Source organism: Mustela lutreola, chromosome 7 (assembly GCF_030435805.1).
Source record: "Mustela lutreola isolate mMusLut2 chromosome 7, mMusLut2.pri, whole genome shotgun sequence".
Taxonomy (NCBI): Eukaryota; Metazoa; Chordata; class Mammalia; order Carnivora; family Mustelidae; genus Mustela; species Mustela lutreola.
The window spans coordinates 55,381,461-55,402,181 of NC_081296.1; the positions used below are offsets into that span (position 1 = coordinate 55,381,461).

At 51.8% G+C, this 20,721-nt stretch overlaps 1 protein-coding gene and 2 long non-coding RNA genes across 4 annotated transcripts in view; 2 read left to right on the plus strand and 1 right to left on the minus strand.

The window, feature by feature from the left end:
* The window catches only part of ANP32A (acidic nuclear phosphoprotein 32 family member A), a 37,556-nt gene extending 19,400 nt beyond the window's left edge, over positions 1–18,156 (minus strand). Inside the window, exon 1 of the mRNA XM_059180931.1 lies at positions 18,018–18,156. Within this exon, the coding sequence (XP_059036914.1) occupies positions 18,018–18,071 (54 nt within the window). The 5' untranslated portion in view covers positions 18,072–18,156. The remainder of the gene's footprint in view (positions 1–18,017) is intronic.
* On the plus strand, positions 9,228–13,045 carry LOC131835984 (uncharacterized). Of its 2 annotated transcripts, none has more exons than XR_009355444.1 (3): positions 9,228–9,385; positions 9,982–10,064; positions 12,930–13,045. It is a non-coding gene; the product is annotated as an uncharacterized LOC131835984 (long non-coding RNA). The 2 variants fall into 2 exon arrangements; XR_009355443.1 differs by lacking the exon at positions 12,930–13,045 and adding an exon at positions 12,006–12,110 and having other exon boundaries at positions 9,232–9,385.
* LOC131835983 (uncharacterized) lies at positions 14,723–19,980 on the plus strand. Its single transcript, XR_009355442.1, has 2 exons — positions 14,723–15,648; positions 18,094–19,980. It is a non-coding gene; the product is annotated as an uncharacterized LOC131835983 (long non-coding RNA).
* The last annotated feature ends 741 nt before the right edge of the window (positions 19,981–20,721 follow it).

Here is a 20,721-nt window from a genome sequence, read left to right on the forward strand (position 1 = left end):
CTTCTTCCCTCTTTAAAGAAGTGTTACTCGTTTAGGCCATAGGGCGATTTTACTCATTCCACAATATTTACAGAGTATCTATTCCATGCCAGAGTCTGGCGTTAGCGATCCAGTTGGAGATCCAGTGCTAAGCACAACGAGCCAGACCTCATGGGCTTACATCCTAGCAGGGAGCGAGACGCTAACCCAACACATGTAAGCTGTATGTAATCCACACATATACTAGACAGGAAAAAACCGGGGAGGAACTGGCAACAGTGGGAAGGGACACCACTGAAAGGGTGGCCAGGAGAGACATACCCAAGGTGAGTTTCCAGTAGGGACCTGAGGCCAAGTGAAGTCCAAGGGGAGAACTTTCCAGGTAGAGGGAAGAGCCAGGGAGGGCAGAGACCCTGAGCGGGGAGCATATGTGGCTCTTCTGGGAAAGAGCTAGGATGACAGGTGGCAGCAAGAGAATTTGTGGAAGGGAAGGGAAGGAAGGGAAGTGGTGGCATGAGGATGGAGTGGGAAGAAAGCTGCTGTCATAGCCACCCTTACACACATACGGGACATCCTGCCTGGAACTAATGGTAAGGGGGTGAGCTTTCCAGGCAGTGGAGGGCAGAACTGTTGGGACCACAGCAAACGGGGGATAAGACTCAACATGTGACTGCAAGCCTGAGATTTCCACTACCCTTCCACAAAGGAAACCAGTGCAGGAGGTTTACTTAGGGCTGTGCTCACCTGGTATTTCCAGGTAGAAATGGGCCTACGCCACACATACCTCCAGGAAGTACCATGTGGCAGAATGTTCGGATTAGAAGGGTTTGGCCTCACAGAAAGCAGTGAGAGAAATCCTAGTTTGGTTCCAGGCCTGGGAACTGCGTGGCTTTGGCCAAGACTTCCTGAGACTCCATTTCCCCCTCTGTGCAATGGGTAGAATTCCTACCAATCCCACAGGCCTCTGCGGGACCAGATGAGGTGAACTGTGCAGTCCTGGAGGGCAGGAGGAGGGGTTTTAGACTCAAGTTTCTCACCCAAGACTTTGCACCCTGGAGAGCAGAGATGAGGTGCTATGTTGCTCTGACTCCCCCACACTGCCTTGCACTTAGCTCTCAATTAATGTTTGCTGAACTGAAATGCATTAAAAATAACCTGGGAAAACATTCTGCCATTTTTCTTCCTATCAAACTGCAGCACTTTGCCAGAACGCTCCAGAACAGTCTCTCTTCACTGCAATCCTCCTGTCTGGGGGAAGAACCAACTGAGTCACACCAGGGCAAGGTGTTCAGAGGACAAACTGCCAGGCATGGGGACAGGAACAAGGCCCACACCGCTGCAGAAGGCCACTTGCTCTCGGTATCACCCTGGCCTTTCTCAAACAGCCTGGGCTCATCCAGGTCCAGGCCACCAACAGAAGGGACTGCAGACCACCCTAGGACAGGGCCAGAATCTCCTGGACAAGCCCACAAAAGCCAGAGATACACCCAACATAGACAACATCGCCCTTCTACGCGAAGCCTTGCTCTAATCCAATCACCTCATTATTCAGATGAGGAGACTGAAGCCCCGATAGATAGAACAGCAGGTCCAAAGTCACTTTCACTATTTTTTTCTTTTTAATATTTTGAGTAAGTAGTAACATTCATTCTCATGACTTCAAAACCAAAAGGCATAAGATTCAGTTAATTCTCCCCCTGATCCTGCCCAGCTAACCATCCCACCCATTAAATATCCTTCCAGAGTTTGCTGACACATATACAGGCAAATTCAAAATCTTATTTTTTTCCCTTTTACCCAAAATGTGCATATTATATGCTGATCTTTGTTTTTCTTGTGAAGCTTGTGTAATACAGTTCACGAAAACCTTCCTCGTTTCTTACTTCCATCGTGTCCCATTGTGCAGATGTACCATCGTTTTCCTTAACCTGTCCCTTATTGATGAGTATTTGGGTTGTTTCCAATCTTGTGCGATAATAATGTTGTGATTTATACAAGTGGGCACATACCTCATTTTGTGTTCACCAAACTTATCAACCTTTAAGAGCTGGAATCAAATCCTACTTCTGACCCACAGAACAGCTGTCCCAGAGCCTCAGGGTCCTACAATTTAATGGGTTCATCACTGTACCTACGTGGACAAGTCACTTCACCTCCATTCCTTCAGTAAAGGCTTAGAACCTACCAAGGCCAGGCACCACACCAGGCACTAGGGACTCAGGGATCAAGGTATCCTTGCCTTCTGCACCCAGATTGTCCAGTCTGGAGGGACAAGAAGAAGGGACTCACAGGGGCAGCTCCATGTGCCCCAAGGGCCCGTCTCCCCATCTGGTAATAGATGGCTATAGATATATCTTAGGAGTATCATTTGCCAAACACCTAACATGATCCAAGGCTTGCAGTAGGTGCTTAGGAAGGGGGAGGCCTGACTCCTGCCCCAGAAGGGGTCCAGTTAAAGGCAAAGCAGCCAAAACACCCTGCCACGCCTCTCCCACAGTCTCCACTTTGGTCTTCTTAACTAATGCTGGAGCACACTGCTACTTAAGTTTTTGGGACAGCACCTAAGCCCCTAATTGCCTTAGCCTACTTTTACTGGAAAAGGATTTGGTCTTCTCCCACTTTTCAGACCCTCTGGAGTCCTCTGAGAACCCCTAAGTATGCCTCTCCTCTGTGTGCTTAAGCCCTCGTGTTTGAAGTTATGTCAGAGCCACAAGGGGAAGGTCAAGTCAGACCCTGGCACTGATAGGCAAGGGAAGGTACGCAGGGTTGACTTGCTGGGATTTCCTTGACAATGTAAAATGATCATTTAGGGGGGAAAATAACCCGAAGGAGAAAAATCATCGAACTTCACACTTACTTCCTTTACTTTAATGTGTTCCATGTTACAATAAAATATTTTTAAAAATCCGAATTGCTGGTATCCCATGTTCACCCTCCACGGGAAAGACAAATGCAGCGGATTTTACAGAGGAAAGAAAGAAATAATATCAGGAATCTAGAACATTTTCATATTATCAGCAGCCCCAAAGTGGCTGGGAAGATGCAGGAAGTCACAGTTAAGATCCAAGGCAGCTTGAGGTCACTGACCTGGCTTTGCACCCAAGCACAGCTCCTCAGGAGGGTATGACCTTGAGCTAGTTCCTTAACTAGGTATATGAACCTCCCTTTCCTCATCTGTTAAAGTGGGAATAATCCCACTTATTTTACAGCATTTCTGCACAGATTAAATAAGAATAAATATGGTATCTGGCACATAGATACTCAACACCTAGAAACAAAATACTTGCAAAAAATATTACATATTTCTCAGTATTTAGTAAAAAAATGAAAATGCAGTGCCTTCCCTTTAGAAGCCCAAAGGAGAACAGTGGTCATCAAATTTATCCAGCCCCCATAATAATGGAAAGCCGTTTCCCTAACAGGCTAATTAATGAAGTCTTACTTCACCAGCGCTCCTTTCAACTTCATGTGGGACACCTTCTTCTAGAAGAAAACTATCAGCCAATTAAGGCTGGTCCTTGGGAGAAGAGGTAGATCAGGGCTGGTTCTGTGACCTGATTTTACTGTTTCTCCCTGAAAATAAGCCCTAGGGGCCCTCTGGTGAGTCCTACCTCACCAGCTTTGGTCAGAGGCATCAGTACGGTGTCCGTGGCCCCCAGAGAGATACCTAAACCCTCAAACCAGACTGGGAGGGCCAGATAGAATTCCAAAAGTCACAATCGCAATGGGCTCCTCAGAGAACCTGGCTCTTTCAGAAAGAACAGTGGAGATCCCACAGAGAGGGGCAGCAGGAGCCTGCAGTCACCCAAACCGGGCCATATCTCTGCCTAGGCAGGGAAAGACCAACACCAGGTGGTTAGCCCTTGCCTGGAGGGCTGACTGGTGGACATAAGATGTGTTTCAACTTTCTGCCCTCCACCCTCCAACTCACACAGCCATAAATGAGGAAATAAGTCTGCTATTGTTAATAAATGCAAACTTGCAAGTACTGATCTTTCAAAGCTTGAGTCTTGACAGGATAATAAGACATTCTGGGATGAAAAGGCAGAGGGTCAGCTGGCCCGGGGAAATGCCCAACACTGGTGTGAGCAGAGTACTGGCCAGTTATGTTTTGTCCCCACCTCTACCACATCATCCTTCCTATTTATCATCTCATGATTCTGCATCTTAACCGCCCTGGGCATCAGCTGGCTCCTCAGCAAGGATGACTCGTAGGGATTCCGAGATCAGATATTCTAAGGTTCTGGTTCACCGGGACCAGATGTCCACTGTAGGTTATTCAAGTGACTGCTCAAATGCCACCTCCTCGGAGAGGCCTTCCAGGCTCACACATCCCCTCGAACACAGCTTGGTCTTCTTGGGACCCAGCACAACAGGAGTCTTGCCTTTTGTTTGCCGACCATCCCCCTCTGTGGACCAGGAGCCCCACATGCACAGCACAGAGGACAAGCCTGTCTAGCGCACTGCTGTGTCCAGAATGCCCAGAGAAGACCCAGTGCACAATGGTCAATCTATGTGAAGGTGAATGACCCCTCCACAGCCTTTACTATCTGCAAAAACTACCCTCCTAACTCTGGTTACCATCAGGCACTAGCTGGCTAAGTGCTGCTTAGCGTCAGAGACATCTGTGGACTTCATAAGCTTCCCCGGGCCAGCAAAGCATCTGCCTGACACAAGTGTATTTCGCAGGACAGCGGGCACCTTGCAGACCAAGACCCAGACCTTGTCGGAGTCCATGGCTACTGGTCATACACAGAGGTGTATTTTCACTTCCATGTCAGAGCCTCCCCTGTGGCCACTCCTGGCAGTGACCACACTGGCCACTGGAACTGAGGGAAGGCTCCCAAGTGCCTACAGAGGCCAAAAGCCTGCCCTGAACCACGTACTCCTTCACTCTGAGGACAGCATTCCATTTCTGCTCCCATGACCACAGCACCTCTGCATCCCCCCAAAACAGCAGCTCCGGAAGGCCCTACTCTAGAAGCCTCCCCAGACTCACGGACCACACCTAAATGTGCAGACACACCAGCCCTCTTGACCAAGATACACAGAGGCATATCTGCAACAGAGCTGCAAATGGGGGCTAAAAGGAGCAGAACCAGTCATTATGGCGGCAGGCCAACCGCTGCAGATGGGAGGCTTGGATTCTTCCAGCCTCCCAGACACAGCTGGGGAGCTGTACCAGAGTGCACGCCTGCCTACCTTCCCCAGGCCATGCCCAGGGTGCACCCAAATCTCCCTGGGGAAAAGGAGACATGCAGAAGTGGCAGGAACGCCCTGGGTGACCAGGATGGCCAATTCCCGGCCGTCCATATGGAACAGGCTCTGCTGCCAGAACAGACAGATCCTTCCCACAGGCAGCTAGGCGGGAGGCTGGAGATGCATGACGTCATCACATAGCCTTCCCAAGGCACCCAGCTGCCAGGGAGCTGTGGAAACGCTGACCTGACCCCATGGAGAGCTGAACCACCACGCACCCCACAGTGAGGTGCTCCGGGAAGGAGCTCAAGGGAGGGAAGCAAACTGCACTCTTCTGGGGAGTGGAGGAAGACTGCCTGGAGGAGATGTCTCAGGAGCTATCTGAACACAAGAGGCCCGAAGGGGGCAGACCCAGAGTTCTGAGAGGCAGGAGGGTCTATGGGCAGGCCCTGTCCAGAAAAGACAAGCCGGGCAGACGTCATAGGGAGAAGGGCAAGAGAAGCCCTGGGGCAGGGGATGTCTGTAGCTCCAACAGCCCCTCCAGCCCCACATCCACAGAAACATGCAGATGTTTTCCTGCCTGGGGCCCCTCCAGCCCCTTCCCACCTGCAAGAGCAGCTCCAAGGGAGGCCTCCTTCGGGGCAGGCAAAGACAGCTCTCCCCAAAACTGCTCCCACCACACACAGGCTCAGACACCAAACAAGGGCCTTCTTCAGACGGGCCGCCCCTTCCCCAGCCCTGTTCCAACAGCTCCTCCAAGCCCAGGCTGGTTAGCATCTAGCCTCCAGGGGCTATCCACTACACACACCTGGCGTAAACATTTCTTTCAGTCCCGACCACAACCCCAGGGAAAGCAGGTATTATCGTTAGTCACCCTTCTCCGGACGAGGCAGCTAAGGCTCATGGGAAACCTGCCGGGTGTCGTCCCACAGCGGAGCGCAGCAGCTCAGGCCCTGCCTGCTACGCCTGCCTGCTTGGCTCTGGGTCCCCTCCCTCCTACAAAATGCCCCCTGGCCTCTCAGTCCCCTGGGGACAGAGGAAGGGTCACCTCTGGACTTGCTCAAGAGATGCCACCGGACACTCCAGCAGCAGCCCCATGGGGAGACCAGTACAGGTACAAGTGTGAGGAGCTGGAATGTGGGTACATGAGGGGGGCCAGGCCAAGGAGCAGAGCAGCCACCCCTCCCTGTGGCTGGAATGCCACACCCCACTTTCCTCTTTTCCTTCTCCCATTTTCTTCTTCTTTGACATGCACTCGGCTTACGTCTTCCTACCTGCTGTGAAGTTCTGCACCCTGCCTCAATGTGGCAGTCCCCGACTGTGCTTCAGAGCCCCCTTCGGAGCAGGCTAAAAATACACGGACTGGGCACCACCCTTAGAAGCAGATTCTGAAGCTGGGTAGAGCCTGGGGATTTCTTAAAATGCTCCCCTGGCGGCTCTAACACAGCTGGGGTTGGAGCCGCATACCCTTCTTCTCTGGTCGGTGCTCTACCTCCCCAGCCCCACCAGAGACCTCACTCCTGTCTGTATCCTGCCCCCAACCCAGAACATAGGAGCTGGGTTCAGCACATTCCAGCTGCTACCCAGATTCTTAACCAGCATTCACAAAACTCCCTGCATCATTCTGGAGGCTGGGCACACAGGCCATGGCAGTGAAAGTGGGCTCCCTGCACCCTCCCTGCCTTCACAGCCACACCATTTGGGCCTGCTGGGGAGGCCAGCAGCTAGGGATGGAGGAAGCTGGTTACATAATGGGCAATGAGTGCCTCCCTGGGATACATGCCCCTGAAGAAATCTGTAAGGAATCCCTTAAAATGTACTATTACAGGTTCTTGCCTCAACCTCACCACCTGCTACACACACATACACACACACACACACACACACACACTCTCTCTCTCTCTCTCTCTCCCTCTCTCATGACTTCTGAGGGAGGCAGCAGGATGCAGATATCAAGGCCTTCTGGACACTTCTGACTGCACAGACCTAACACGACGCTGCACACAAGGAAACACCATGGGCCCTTCTCCAGACTTGACTCCAGCCCTCCATGCCTGCTCTTCCAGCCTGCAGCAGACCCTGCCTTATCCCTTACTCCCAGCCTGAGGACAAGGAGGAGAAAGCCTCCTCTCCCGACCAGGGTCAGCCTCCGTCTGCTGCTCACCTCAGGCACTTGGGAGCCTCACAAGACATCTGCAGACCCGCACAGGGGTTTGCCTTCACTGGACCCTAAGGGACGGCCTGAAAGGGGCTGGGGGAGTCTGTGCAGAGCAGACACCAGCCAGAAGCTCAGCGAACATTCCCTTCGCTGGGGATCTCGGGCAGACTGCTGCATTTCCCCTGCTTGTCAAAGAAGGGTTAAGAATGCTCTCTGCCCGGACCCATCACACACCAGAGCTGGGAAGTTCTGAGCAAGGAGAGAGTGCTGGGTAAAGTATGGGCATGCCTTACACAGCCCAGACCTTCACGACCAAATTAAAAATAAAACCAACCACAGATCAGTCTCCTAAGTGGATCGGCCAGCACAATCTACTGACCTGCAGGAAGAAAATATCAGGACATTTAAATATTTTTGGATATCTACTTCTGAGGTTTATTTTCATTTTTTGGTGTTATGTTTTATACCGTACATACGCCCACATGGGGTGTGTGAACAATCCATGAACTAACAGGTAGATAAGCTAGGGCTGAGATTCAAATTCTTCCCACTAGGGCTGTAAAAACCAGAAACATCTGAGGACCACAGGGTATGAAGAAAGTGTGAACCAGCCCAGAGGCAGGAGCTCACTCACCCAAGGAGAGAACAGAAGGGTGGGAGTGGGGGGTAATGAAGCCTACATCGTTCCTGATATTTGTTTCAGGGGCTTGTGCTTGGCTTTCCAGACAGAGAGCAATGACAATGACAAGAGCACGTAAGCTCCCTGGTCTCTTCATTCAACCAGAATTTCTAGAATGTCCACCATGTGCCAAGGGCAGTGCTGTGCTGAGGGCACCCGGTAACGTGTACCAAAAACGGGGACTTCAAATCATGCGGCTACACAGGGGGACAGAAATGCTCATGAAAACACTCACATTCAAGAATGTATAATTACCAACTGAAGCACTGTGAAGGAAATTTCTGTAAGAGTTTCTTAACAAAAGAACCAGACCCAGAGCTGAGGAGGGAGCATGAGGGAGCTGGTAGAGACAATTAGATGCTAAGTTGGTGACAGTGGTGGCAGTTATGGCCTGGAGTAGTTTTGTGGGAATAAAGGCCAGCGCCGTGGGAAGGTGGTGAGGGAAAAGATGAAAGCACGCCACAGCCAGTCCACACGGGACCTCAGTAAGGTCTCAGTAAGGCTCTTGGACCATCTCCCAAGAGCACTGTGGGTCTGAAGCACAGCGACATGATTACATCTGTGTTTGGTTCTCACCATGCTGGCTGAACATGGCTCAAGGGGGCTGCTGATGTAGGGACATCAGCTGGCAGGCAGGAAAGGATGCTATTTCGAATAGACAGGACTTGGGACAAACAGAAGATCATGGGTGCATCTGCAGGAGCACAGAGGTGACCGAAGACAAAGGGATCTTTTTGGACACTCAGGTGGAGACATCAGGTAGGTCCTATGCGGAGCCAGGAGTTCGGGGCCGGGAGGCCCTTATCAGATTGCAGGGAGGGCATGGTCCCTTCCGCTATCAGTGCAAGAGAATGCAGATCGAGAGTGCCCATGCCCCAGTCTTCGTGGCCACACAGAGGAGGGACCCACAAAGGACCCCAGAAACAAGGAGTGGCCAGAGCTGTAGGAGATGTACTGGAGAAAGGGGAGAGCAGGAGAAAACAGCCCTCAGGAAGGTCAAGGTGCAGACACTGCTGAGGAATCATGTAAGGGAAGACTGTCTGTCTAGAGCTGTTTAGGAAGCCAACCGGAGGGGGAGGGCTGAGGTGTCGGAGAAGTGAGGGCATGGAGAAGGTGGTTCTAGACAATTCAGGAAGTCTGACTATAAAAGGCAAGAGAGAACTAGGCAGCAGCTACGGTGACACGGTAGATCAAGCCAGGTTTTCTGTTTGCTTTGAGATGGGAGAAACATCTTAAGCCTCAGAAGGACCAAAGCAGCGGAGTGACTCAGGGGCCCAGGAGGCAGAAGGGAACTGAGCAGACCAGACCCCGAGGGCAGCGAAGATGGGCACGGATTCCAGACTCTGCTTGGGCATTTCTTCAGAAGCCAGGTGTGGATCATTTGTGAGAGGGGAGGGGGTGGCCAGGAGGGCAAGGAGACAGGGTCAGAGGGCAGTCTGGGGAGGGGGTATGACACGGCTGCCCTGGACAGTGAGCAAAGGCACAGTCAGGGAGAGGGTGGGCAGTGGGTGACCTTACCGTCTTTAGCAACTGCATGGGATCCCGTGCTGGGGCTGCTCAGCGGGATGGAGATGCTACAGCCATACCCACATCTAGAAACAACACATTTACTATTGAACTGCTTGTGAGGAAGAAGACTTCTGCCAAGTTAGAATTTCTAGCTTCTAGTCTCCTTTCTTACTGAAACAAATGTGACTTTTTAATATAATGTGTCTGTTGTTAACGTGTGTGTGTGTGTGTGTGTGTTTTAAGTGAATGCCGACAATGGTGCTCCAGCAGAAGCAACCATAATACCAATAACGGGTACGGTTCACTGAGCACTTACTGGGCGGTGGGTACTATTCTACCATCCCTTTACAGAGAGAGGAGAAGTGCCATGGCTCAAAGTGGAAGAGACAGGAAGCATCACCCAGGTAGTCTGGGTGTAAGCAGGAGCCAAAGACACTCTCCTCTCTATCCCTAACAGCCTCTCCTCCGTGCTGGGAAATGTCGGAGTCAGTGGGCAACCTGCACAGGGTGTGGCACACGGAGGACAGACAGTGACCCGCGGTGAGTGTGCAGAGAAGGGGGGGCATGTTTGGCTAGGGGTCCTCGGGCATAACCAGGAACCTTGGGAAGCGTCCACCTGAGGGTAGGAATTTAGGGTAAGGATTCCTTAATGCCATGCGAAGGCTTGGAGTGGCAAAGAGCTAGAATCCAAAGGGCCACATTTGAGAACATGGGGACCCAGGGACGAGCTGGTTTAAAAGCAAGAGAAATCACTATTGACCTTAGGTGGAGGGATTTCACAAAGCTACAAATGGCCTTCTCTCGTTCTCCCAAATCAAACCACAAGATGTTTGAGTGTGAAGGAAGCTTAATATTCATCTTTTAATGGTTCTCAAATAATCACAAGCAATACGATCAATTTGTGGGTCAAAGCCAGAACAGTTTGTTTTTGTTTTTGTTTTTTTAATGAACAGAAGTGTTTTCCATGGAGTAAGGAAGCATCTTGTCATTGTTTTGTGTAACCTATAAGTATATACACACTGAATAGTGGTGTGAAACACATTTTTATGGTAGGATCAGAGTTGGAAAGCCACTCATCTAATACTCCCATTTTAGAGCAGAAGAAACAGAGGCCCCAAGAAGCCAGCAGCATGTCCAAGTTAGTTAACAGCAAAACTGAGAATAGCACACAAGTCTCTAAAAGTCTTCTGCTAATTTCCTCCCCAAACCGGAATCTCCAAACACAAACATCTCTGGGAAAGACAGCTGTTGACTTTAATCCACATTAGGGTAAGTGATAGTGGAGTAAGTAAGCTGATCTTGTAGATCTGCTGCCTAGAGCGAGTTCTGGTAAAGAAGATAGGTGAGCACACCAGGGCAGCTGAGGGGCTGACACAAAATAGATCGGAGCGGAAACACAGGGGTTGCAGGGTGTGGCTCAGTGGGCATAAGCCAGGGCCTGGTGTGGCAGAACAAAGATATTTTATCTTGTTTACATACTTTGTATGGACAAATATCATCAGGACAACTGGTTCTATGGAAGGAGCTGTTTTCCTGTCCAGGCAGGTGGCCCAGAGCCATGGGTGCTTTGCTCATCTTGTTTCAACCAATTTTATTAAATGACAAGTTCTGAATAACAGATGCCTTCGCAATTCTCCATCCCTGCCAGACTCCATCTCTCTAATGAAAACATCATTGTTGGGTATTTATCATTTGTACAATTGTATTTCAAGGTAACAGAAGATTACAGATTCCAAGTCAGGTCCCTGTTTCTCTGTTATTTGTGAGAAGGCAGTGGTGATGGGGGAACTAATGGTGTGCACTTCCTGAGAGACCAGACAACTAACAAGTGCAGGGGGTGGGTAGGTCAAAATGGGGTGGAAAGCCAAGGTAGCACCCATCTAGAAGGGAGTGGCCCCCTCTGGACACCAGAGTAATGAGTCTGTCTCCTCTTCCTGTCATAATTCAGGCCAAACAACTGGGACAAGTTCATTCGACCAGGGCTCATCACCACTCAGCAATAAGCTCTGTGCTCCTCTCCCAACTACACCAAGGTAGAGAGGGCAGGTACAGTGCTGAGATGTGTGAGGAGTATCCTATGTATACAATACCCATAAAGGGTCACCCACAGCCCCAAGTTTCTTATTTCAATGGGGTATCATTAATTTGGACTGAAGCTCTGGGATGACCAGTCCCCATAGTTCAGGTAGGTGCCTGTATTACAAATACAAAAGACTGTGAAGTCTAGAGGAAGTCACCTTGAAAGGCTAGGGGTGCACGACCAGCCAAGACAGGGAACTGGGTCTGCGGCCCGCTGCTCTTAAGTATAGGTCAGAGCTGTAGACTCCGGAGCTGGGATTCTTCCCCTTAGATTTATCTCCTCCTCCCCCTGGTCTGGCCAATCTTACTCTATTCCCTCTGCTCATTAGCTCAAGCACCAGAGGCTAGAGGTAGAAAGGGCTCTGAAACTCAAAGCCACTTTGTTGCTGGTATGTTCCCCAGGAAACATGCATGGTGGGAGAGCAGCAGGGCAGAACCAGAGACTGCAGGATTATCTGTGGCTTTCAATGATCTGTGTTCCGAGGGTCTGATGTCAGCCATGGAGGATACAGCTGCTGCACCTTCTGCAGGCCCCAAAGCCCTAAGAAGCCATGTGAAATTTAAGAGTAACCATTTAACTACAAGATATGCAAAAACCTTCTGAAATACTCAGGAGTATGCAAGCTGAGGAATTTTAGTTCGTTACAGAAAATGACTTCTAGATAGAAGTGGCTCTCAGTTCTAAATTGGTAACAAGGCCGATTTCCACTAGGCATCAACTAGTTAAAGGGCACACAAAAAAGAACTTGGAAAGACTCCTAATGCACCACCTAAATGAATGGCTTGCTACATTTTAATTAAAAAATTTAAGAATTAAAACACACACACACAAAACAAGAAAAAAACCTAGATCCGGAACCCACCACCTCACAAACAAGGATGACCAAGCTTTCTCTATAAAAGGCGAGACAATAAACTTTATCTAGAGACAAAACTAACAATACTACATAGCCACTTTTATAATGACAAAAAACAAAATTTCCACAATTCTTTTATTGACAAAATTCAAGATCTATAATGAATACAATTTGGGGAGCACCTGGGTGGCTCAAGCCATGAAACCCAGGTCCTGGGATCCAGCCCCGCAGTGGGAAGTCTGCTTTTCCCTCTCCCCACTCCCCCTGCTTGTGTTCCCTCTCTCATTATTTCAAATAAATAAAATCTTAAAAAAAAAAAAAAAAAAGAATACAATTTGGGGTGGTGGAAGGGTTATAACTACCTAACAAGACAAATGGAATTCTTTTAGGGGGATAACATTTCACTTAACTGAGATTCAAAGTTAAGTGTTCTACATCATCAAATTGATTGCAGTGTTTCTATGTACAGATTATTCTTAGTTCATGATACAGAAATGGGCAGCTTACCCTGAATTTGACGACCCTTGTGGGATCTGCATTTTACACACTCCCCTGGTGATTCTGATGAAGAGCCATGTATGGGACCTAATGAACTATACAACACTCCAAGTCCCTGCTGTCCAAGGAAAGAGGCCCCTAGCTTAATGGTGGGATGAAAACTCAACTCTGCAGCCTACTGTGACCACCCTCGCAGCATGGAGGATGTCAGCCGGATCTGCCGACCCCTAATGAGTTGTTAAGGAGAATTAAAGGAGATGATCCGTGAGCTGTTATTATTATACTACATCTTAGGTAGAGAGGCCATGCCAGTTCTCTTCAGTTTTCTGGCTGTAGATGATGACAAACAGAAGTGGAAAATGCATTACATGCAAAATCCCACACAAACCACTGCCGAAGAGTCTTCTCCTTACCCAAAATGTATCCCCCAACACCTAAAAAGGACAGACTTATTTCAGAGTAAACAGATGTGATGTTCTAAACCAAACTCAGAAAGTGTACGGCTTCCCCTCTATCAGAGCCCCTGGTCCTGACCATCCATCTCAGTATCTTCAACCAGGAGGCCATCCCGGGTTCATGCTGGCACCTTCAATGACAGGAAACTCAATCTCTCTTACAGGGGTACTGTTTTAAAGGCAGAGAAGAAAAAGCTCTTCCACTTAATGTCGGACCAAAAAGGGTGCTTCATAGGGGAGAGAACAGAGGCTAAGAGTTCTGATAAGTTCTCTATGCCTCAGTTTCCCTATGTATAATGTGAGAATAATAATAGTACCTACCTCACAGTGCTGGTGTGCAGACTAGATTTACTGATCTGTCTACTCCACTTAGAACTCTGCCAGGCACAGCGTGGGGCTGTGTAAGCATTCACTATTATTACTGTTGTTGTTGTCCAGAGCCAGAGAGAAGCTCAAAGTTGTGCCTTATGTCATCCGAGTTCTCTCTCCAGTAACTATCACATACTGAGTACTGGAGGGCCAGATCATTACTCATTAAACCGGATCACCATTCCCCCTTTACAGGTGAGGAACTAAAGTTCAAAGAGGAGGTTAACTTATCCTACCTCTTTGTAGTAGTCAGAATTCCAACTTAGGTCCATGGGAGCTCCAAAACCCAGCTTCACCATGGAGTCCCCAGACTCAAAACTACGACCAGCAGCAATCCACTAACAAAACAACCGACCATGACCATACTGAGCTGGAGCTCAGTTTTCTGCTTGGGGATCCTTGGTTGGCTTGCAGAAACTGGAGTTAATATCAGGCTACATGAACCCAATTAGGCAGTAAGTCAGTCTGGAAAACATCATGCGACGTATTCCAAAGGTCAAAGTTAAAACCTGGCTTCCTGGGCAGCCTTTGCCGGGCACTGCCATCAAAGCCAGTCTCGTGCAGACACCAGACTTTAACCAGTGAGGTGCTTAACCAGCACTGACATCGGCTCTTTAAAAAGTGCCGGAGAGAAGCCAAAGACATGACGCAGAAAGGCGGCCGGGAGAAAGACATCACCTACTTTTTTAAAAAGCAAACCTTATTCCTTATTACCTTCTCTTTTCGGGTTTAGGGTTACGTTCACTACCATAACCTGCCTTCCCCAAAGCAAAAAATAAAAGGGGAGGGGCAGAGGAAGACTGGGGGGGGGGCGCTCCCCTAGCTGCAGGACGCCGCAACACCCACCTGAAACCCGGAGCGCGACCTACCTTCCCGGAGAGCCCAGCCCCGGAGGGCGTTTCCCCCAACACACCGACAACTCGTCCCTCCCGGGTAAGCGGCTGCTGTCCTTGGCTCCAGTTAGGGCCGCTAGAGTCCCGCGCGCGCCCCCCTCCCGAAAAAGAAACCTCATGTTTAATTTCTCCCCCAACCTTCCTATCAGTTCCTCCGAAGGAGCAAAGACCGGGGCGACCAGTACGTCTTTAGGGCCACATTTAACTACGTCTAAAACGCCAGCGGGAGGAAGGGCGAAACACTGGCGAGCAAAGGGGCGGGGGGGGGGGGGGGACAGGGAGCGCGACGGGGGGTGGCGGGGGAGCACTTGCGGGGAGGATCGTCGCCCTCCCGGGGCGACCGCCGCCGCGACGCTCCAGCAGAGCCTCAGGCCGTTGTCGCAGGGAGGGAGACCCCCTCGGGGCCCAGAGCACAACCGGGGGTCCCTGGAGCCGGCTTCCCCTGCTGCCTCCACGTCCGGGGCCGTCGGGGCGATGGCGCAAGACTCTGCACCCCCCCACCCCCAGCGACAACAGCCACGGTGACAAAATGGCAGCCCAGCGCCCGGCAGTCGTGCCACAGGCGAGCAGGGCCCCGGCGGCCGCCCCTGCCCCCCAATAACGCCTCGGCGCCCTTCGGGCTCGGCCTCCGGCGGGCCTGGCCTTCATGAAAATAATAATAACAGAACACCTCGAGCTCCGAAGCAGCTGAGGAAGCCAAGAGGCCCGCCCGCCGTCGGCCGGGCGCACCCGTGCCCGGCCCGCGCGCGCGAGGCCCGGCCACCCAGGCGCCAGCCCGCCCGCCCGCCGGCCCGCGCCCCGCGCCGCATGGAGCCCGGCGCCCGCACTCGCAGCCCCGCGCTCGGCGCCGGCCGCGCCATGGGGGAGGGGCGGGGCGGGCCGCGCGAGACCCGGGAAACATGGCTGCTCGTCCTATTTCGGCGTCGCGGCGTGGCCACCAGCCCCCGGATCCGAGTTGGGAGAGGCTCCGAAGGTGGGTGTGAGGGGGCCCCGGGTGGGGGGGGGGGAGCGCAGCGGGGAGGGGCGCAGGGGGCGCTCTCCGAGAGCTATTTGTCTTTAGAACGGTTAAAAAAAAAATAGTTCCTCCTCCCCCACCCCTTTTGTCCCTCATTAGCTAGCTTTCTCTCTCCCCCTACTCCTCCCCAAATGTGCCGAAAGTGCCCCCTCCATCCCCTCCCGCGCCCCACCCCGCCTCGAGGCAGGGGGCAGGCGAGTGGGCTGGGAGACTCGGAGGCGAGGGGGCGAAGCGTGAGAAATCGCTCCCAGTTCGGCGCGGCGCGCTCCCCTCCCCCAGCACACACTCGGGGAAGTTTAAAGAGCCGGTTCGACCCGCTTTCGATCTCGCTCCCAGTTGGCCAGCCGGGTGGCTGGGGTTGGCGGTGCGAACCGCACCTCCACACCCACCCGCCACGACCCCGGCCCCCTACTGTGCGCCCTTCCCCCTCCGCATGGGGGGCTTCCGGAAAGTACGCGGGAAGACCGCGGCTCCGGCCCCCTCCCCCATCACCACACCCAGCCCCCAAATCCTCTGGCTCGGGGTCTAAGCCGGGATGAAACCGGCCAGAGAAAGGCAGACCCACGGCAAATTGTTCGCGGAAACTCCTGCCTTCTCGGCGGGCACCCCCTCCCCTCGCTCCGCCACCCCCTCCCCGCCCTGCGCGCCATAAGGCACTGCACGTCTACAGTCCACAGCTGCGTTATGATGGGGGGGGGGACCACAAAAAGGATCTTGTTTTCAAAAGTCTCACTCAGGTTTGGGGGAGGAACTAGAGAAAAGAGGAAGCAAGGCCTGCCTTCGCCAGGGATTCGGTTTTTAACGGGCTGAAGGGGCGACAGGTCAGCGCACAGCGCTCCCCAAACTCCCAACTCTGGAACCCTGGCCACCGAGGCTGGAGGAGAGGTCCTCCTGCCCGCGCCGCCCTGGTCTCCGGAGGGGCCCGGAGAGGAGCCGGCCAGGGTCTCCGCCCCAGAGCCGCCAACTCGCGTAAAACACTGTTTGAAAGCGAGAGGGAGACAGAAATACAAACGAGCGTTCGAGTAACCCACCCTCACCTTCCCCCTCCTTGGGGGTGGGCTTTCGCCCGAGCCTCCCAGTTCCCATCCGTGTAAGTTTCCTCCGGCCGTACTCCCGCCGCTGCCCAATCAATAACGGCGTCCAGAAGGCAAACTCCCATCCCGGAGCTGCGTGTTTCCTATGCCCGCATAAATCTGGACCCAGCCAATACCCACCACGGGCACCAGGTCTGGGCAGCTCGCGTCCTGACAAAGTTTCCCGTGCCCATGTAGGAACCAGGCGCCGAATGGCTGCCGAGGAGCCCACCCTGGTGAAAGACTGGCCGGGGGGCCGTAAGGGCTTAAAGGTTGGCATCTTGGAGAGGCCGGAAGGAGCAGGGGTGAAGGGGGACCGGGACGTAGCCTTTGGGTAACTTGCAATAGCGATCGCTCGAGGTGGGGAGGCGCGGGGATTATCTGTGCCTTTGCACGTTCGAAAATCCCTCCCCCCTTCCAATTTATCCTCCCTTCGCAAGGAAAGGAAGAAACATCAGCATCTGGCCCGAAGGTGGGGTGGAAAGAGTGAGGGAGAAAGAGGAGGAGAGGAAGGGAGGCAGAGAAAGGGAGGGAGGGAGAGAAAGGGCGCGTTCACGAACACTACAAAGTTACAAATATGGCTCCCCCGTCTCTCGCCTCATCACTGCAAAGAAATGAAGACGCACTTTAAACTCGAGCCATTCCCAACTCCACGGCAGCCCCCTCCCCACGCGCTCTCCCCGGGGGCCTCGGCCCACATTTATCAGAAACTAAACCGGACTCGCGAAGCCCAAAACTTATTGTGTGTGTGCGAGAGAGAGAGAGAGAGAAAGGGAGGGGGGAGGCGCCGGAGGGGGGCGGAAGGGGGGATTCATTTATAAAATATAAAACCCCTTTTTTTTGTTGTTGTTAAATCCAGGAGGCAGCCCCCCTCCTCCTCCCTCGTTAATCTTCCCCCCAGACGGAGTCAAGGGAGCAGCGAGCTCAGATGGTTATTTTGCCTCATTCTCTCCGACCCAAACGCGTGCGCCCGCTGGCCCCCGGTGGGTGCACACTCGCACGCACACTCTCGCACCCACACTCGCACACGCGGGAGCACACGCACAGGTAGTCACACACCAAGGGCAGCGGCGGCGGCAGCCGGAACATGCTCGGATGGCATTGCAACCCCCCAACCTTGCAATTCATTTGCAGTCCGACCCCCAAACCCACACCTCCCGGGCGCCCCCCCCTCAAAAAAAAGTGCCTCCCCCAACGCACACACACACAAAGTAGGAGAATGGACCGACAGAGATATTTTTGGCAAATGCTCACATCAGAGGGCGTCCTGTTCCGCAGCTCTAAATGAATCCGTTTGTCCATGTCCATCTCTCGCGCTCTCTCTCTGCAGAGGCTCCCGCGCCGGCGGAATTCAATCAATAAACCCCGAACCCACGGCCGCGCGTTTTAGGACTTTGAAGGCTCAACCAGCTCCGCTCGGTTCTCGAGCCCCCAGCACCCGCGGCGCACACTAACCTGATCACGGAGGAGGCGGGACCTGCGCTCCGGCGGATGAGCGGCAACAGCTGAAGCCAATCGCTGCCGAGGGTCTCCGGGCAACAGCCAATGGTGGCGGCGGCGGGGGGGGAAGGGACCAATGGGCGGGCTGCGCAGCCGGCCAGGGAGGCTCAGCCATTTGGTTGTGGTGCCGGAGACGGACCCCTTTAGATTTCGGGGCGGCTGAGGAGCGCGGCGGCTGCTTGGTGGCTGAGCTAGGGGGGTGGGCAGAATGGCGGGGGAAGGGAAGGTGACTGCGCCTGGAAGGCCGAGCCGCTCGGCCTCGCCAGCCCGCCGCCGCCTCAGCGTTTGGCCGGGGGCGGGGCCGCAGGTGCGTTACTCGAGGGGGAGGGGCGCGGCCGGAGGGGTCGGGGTCGGGGGTCCTCGCCCGACCGAGGGTTTCGTGGAGCCGCCCTGAGCCTGCCCGCGTCGCTGGACCGGGTTGGCTAAAGAGGTGGACGGCGCGAGGTCCGGGGCTGCCCGGCGGGCGACCGGGCGGATGAAAGGCCTGGAAAGAGGGGGAGGGGTCAAGGGTGCAGTGGGGGGAGGGCCTGGTCATTTTCTGGGTCCGGCGGGCGGAGCTGGTAGAGCGTGGCTGCTGCCCTCCACTTCTGTGGGTACCCACCCCGGGGCTGCGGCTTACTGCCCGCGCGCCCCTTCGCCTTGTCCTCGTCCAGCCGCGGCCATCGCCGCCCCCCTAATAAACAAATAAATGAAAGCAAGATGCGTCCACCTTTGGATGACTTTCCTCGCGGTTCTTGACCCTCTCCACGGAGGGGCATTTCAGTTTGCTGTCATATCAGGTCATCCTGGAAGGAGCGATCACCAGGAGGCATCCAGGATCTTGTTCAGTCAATAAATGAATGAAGACCATGGATTAAGGATTGTTGCTGAATATATTGAATATTAAAAAGTGAAAACGGAAGGTGCTAATAACTCCTGGTTTTCTGGACCAAACATAATTTATGGGCTTTGTAGACCTAGTGAAAGAAAACGGCGCACAATTTATTCTAATCGTCCACCTGAATCATTTGGTTCAATTTGGGTTGCCAAAGAGGCTCTATTTGGAGCACTTTCTCCAGGTTTTACGGTTTGCTTGCTTTGCGTTTGGGGTTTTTTGTTTTCATCACATTAGTTGTTAAGACCTAAAAGCCTTCACTCCCACTGGGTTACCCACTTCTTGTGGCCAGGCCTTGGACCTTGTCATTCACTAAGCTCCCTGCCTGTGGCTGTTAATAAATCGTGGGGATTGTTGTCAACAAGGACAGATACATCTTTACCCTTCCACACAACTGTTTTTCAGTGCTTATAGTTTTACAGGTCTACACTCTCCCTTACACACTCCATGGTGGTTTTGGTGGGGAGATACATTGTGTTTATTTTTCAGGCACATGGGAGAGGTTCAAGGGAGAGATAAACCAGTATGTATGGTGCAAATCTGAAGTATTGTTACATAACACCAATACAGTTTCTTTCTTGAGCATATAAAGTTTAGGAGGAAATAGAAAGTGACAGAATGTAAACAAAATGCACATACAGAATGCTCACACTGGGGAAGAAACTGTAGTAACTTTAATATTGTAACCTGATGGATTGTAAACATAAAATCCTACAGCTAAGCATTTTACTCGGCAAATTTTTGTTTCAGATAAAATGATCAGTGGAATTTGAAATGTGATAATGTTTACTCTGAGTAACTGGGAAATGCAAAATAAAAATGGAAAGTCATTGTTTTATTTCAGCTGGATATAAGTAGTATAATGTATTCGACTTGTTGACTTAGCTGACATTTGTCTCCCTTAGTTTTGTTAATCTTACTGAAGTCAGTTTTTTGTAGTTGGAATTCATTTATTTTTAAATTGTATTGGCTTTGTTAAAGAACATACAGGGACCCCGAATTACCTCTCTTTGCCAGAGTCAAAATTTGTTATTTCTGGGTATAGCATTTAAGGTTGTTCTGAAACAGAGCTCTTCATCTCACACACATTAAGTCGATATGATGTGTAGAAGCTATGTAACGTAGGAGTACTGAAGTTTACATTGTCTTTGGTGGTAAATACTCATCCTCAATATGAATTTTTAACCACAATTAAGTCCACAGTGCTAGCAATGTGATATAGAACAGTGGCTTTCCAAAGGAGTAATCCTTTAAAAGCCAGCCAATCAAATGCAGAGATGCTCCTGATCCAGCTCTGCTAAACAGAAGCCAGTAGCTCACCTAATGCAGATTGAAGAAGATGACTTGGAAGCCCAAATCCCCATTAAAGAGAGTGTACAGAAACAAATTCAAGCTGGAACTGAAAAAATTATGGCTTGATCACTCAGTCCAAAACATTAAACTTAACAGTGTTTGTAGAAGCAGCTTTTATACATTTTGATGACAGATTTTGTATTGGTGTTAGAAAGTTGAAAGAAGGCTTCACTAGATTCCAATCTTACAGAAGTTGAAATATCCAAAAAGTATATATAACCAATTGAATAC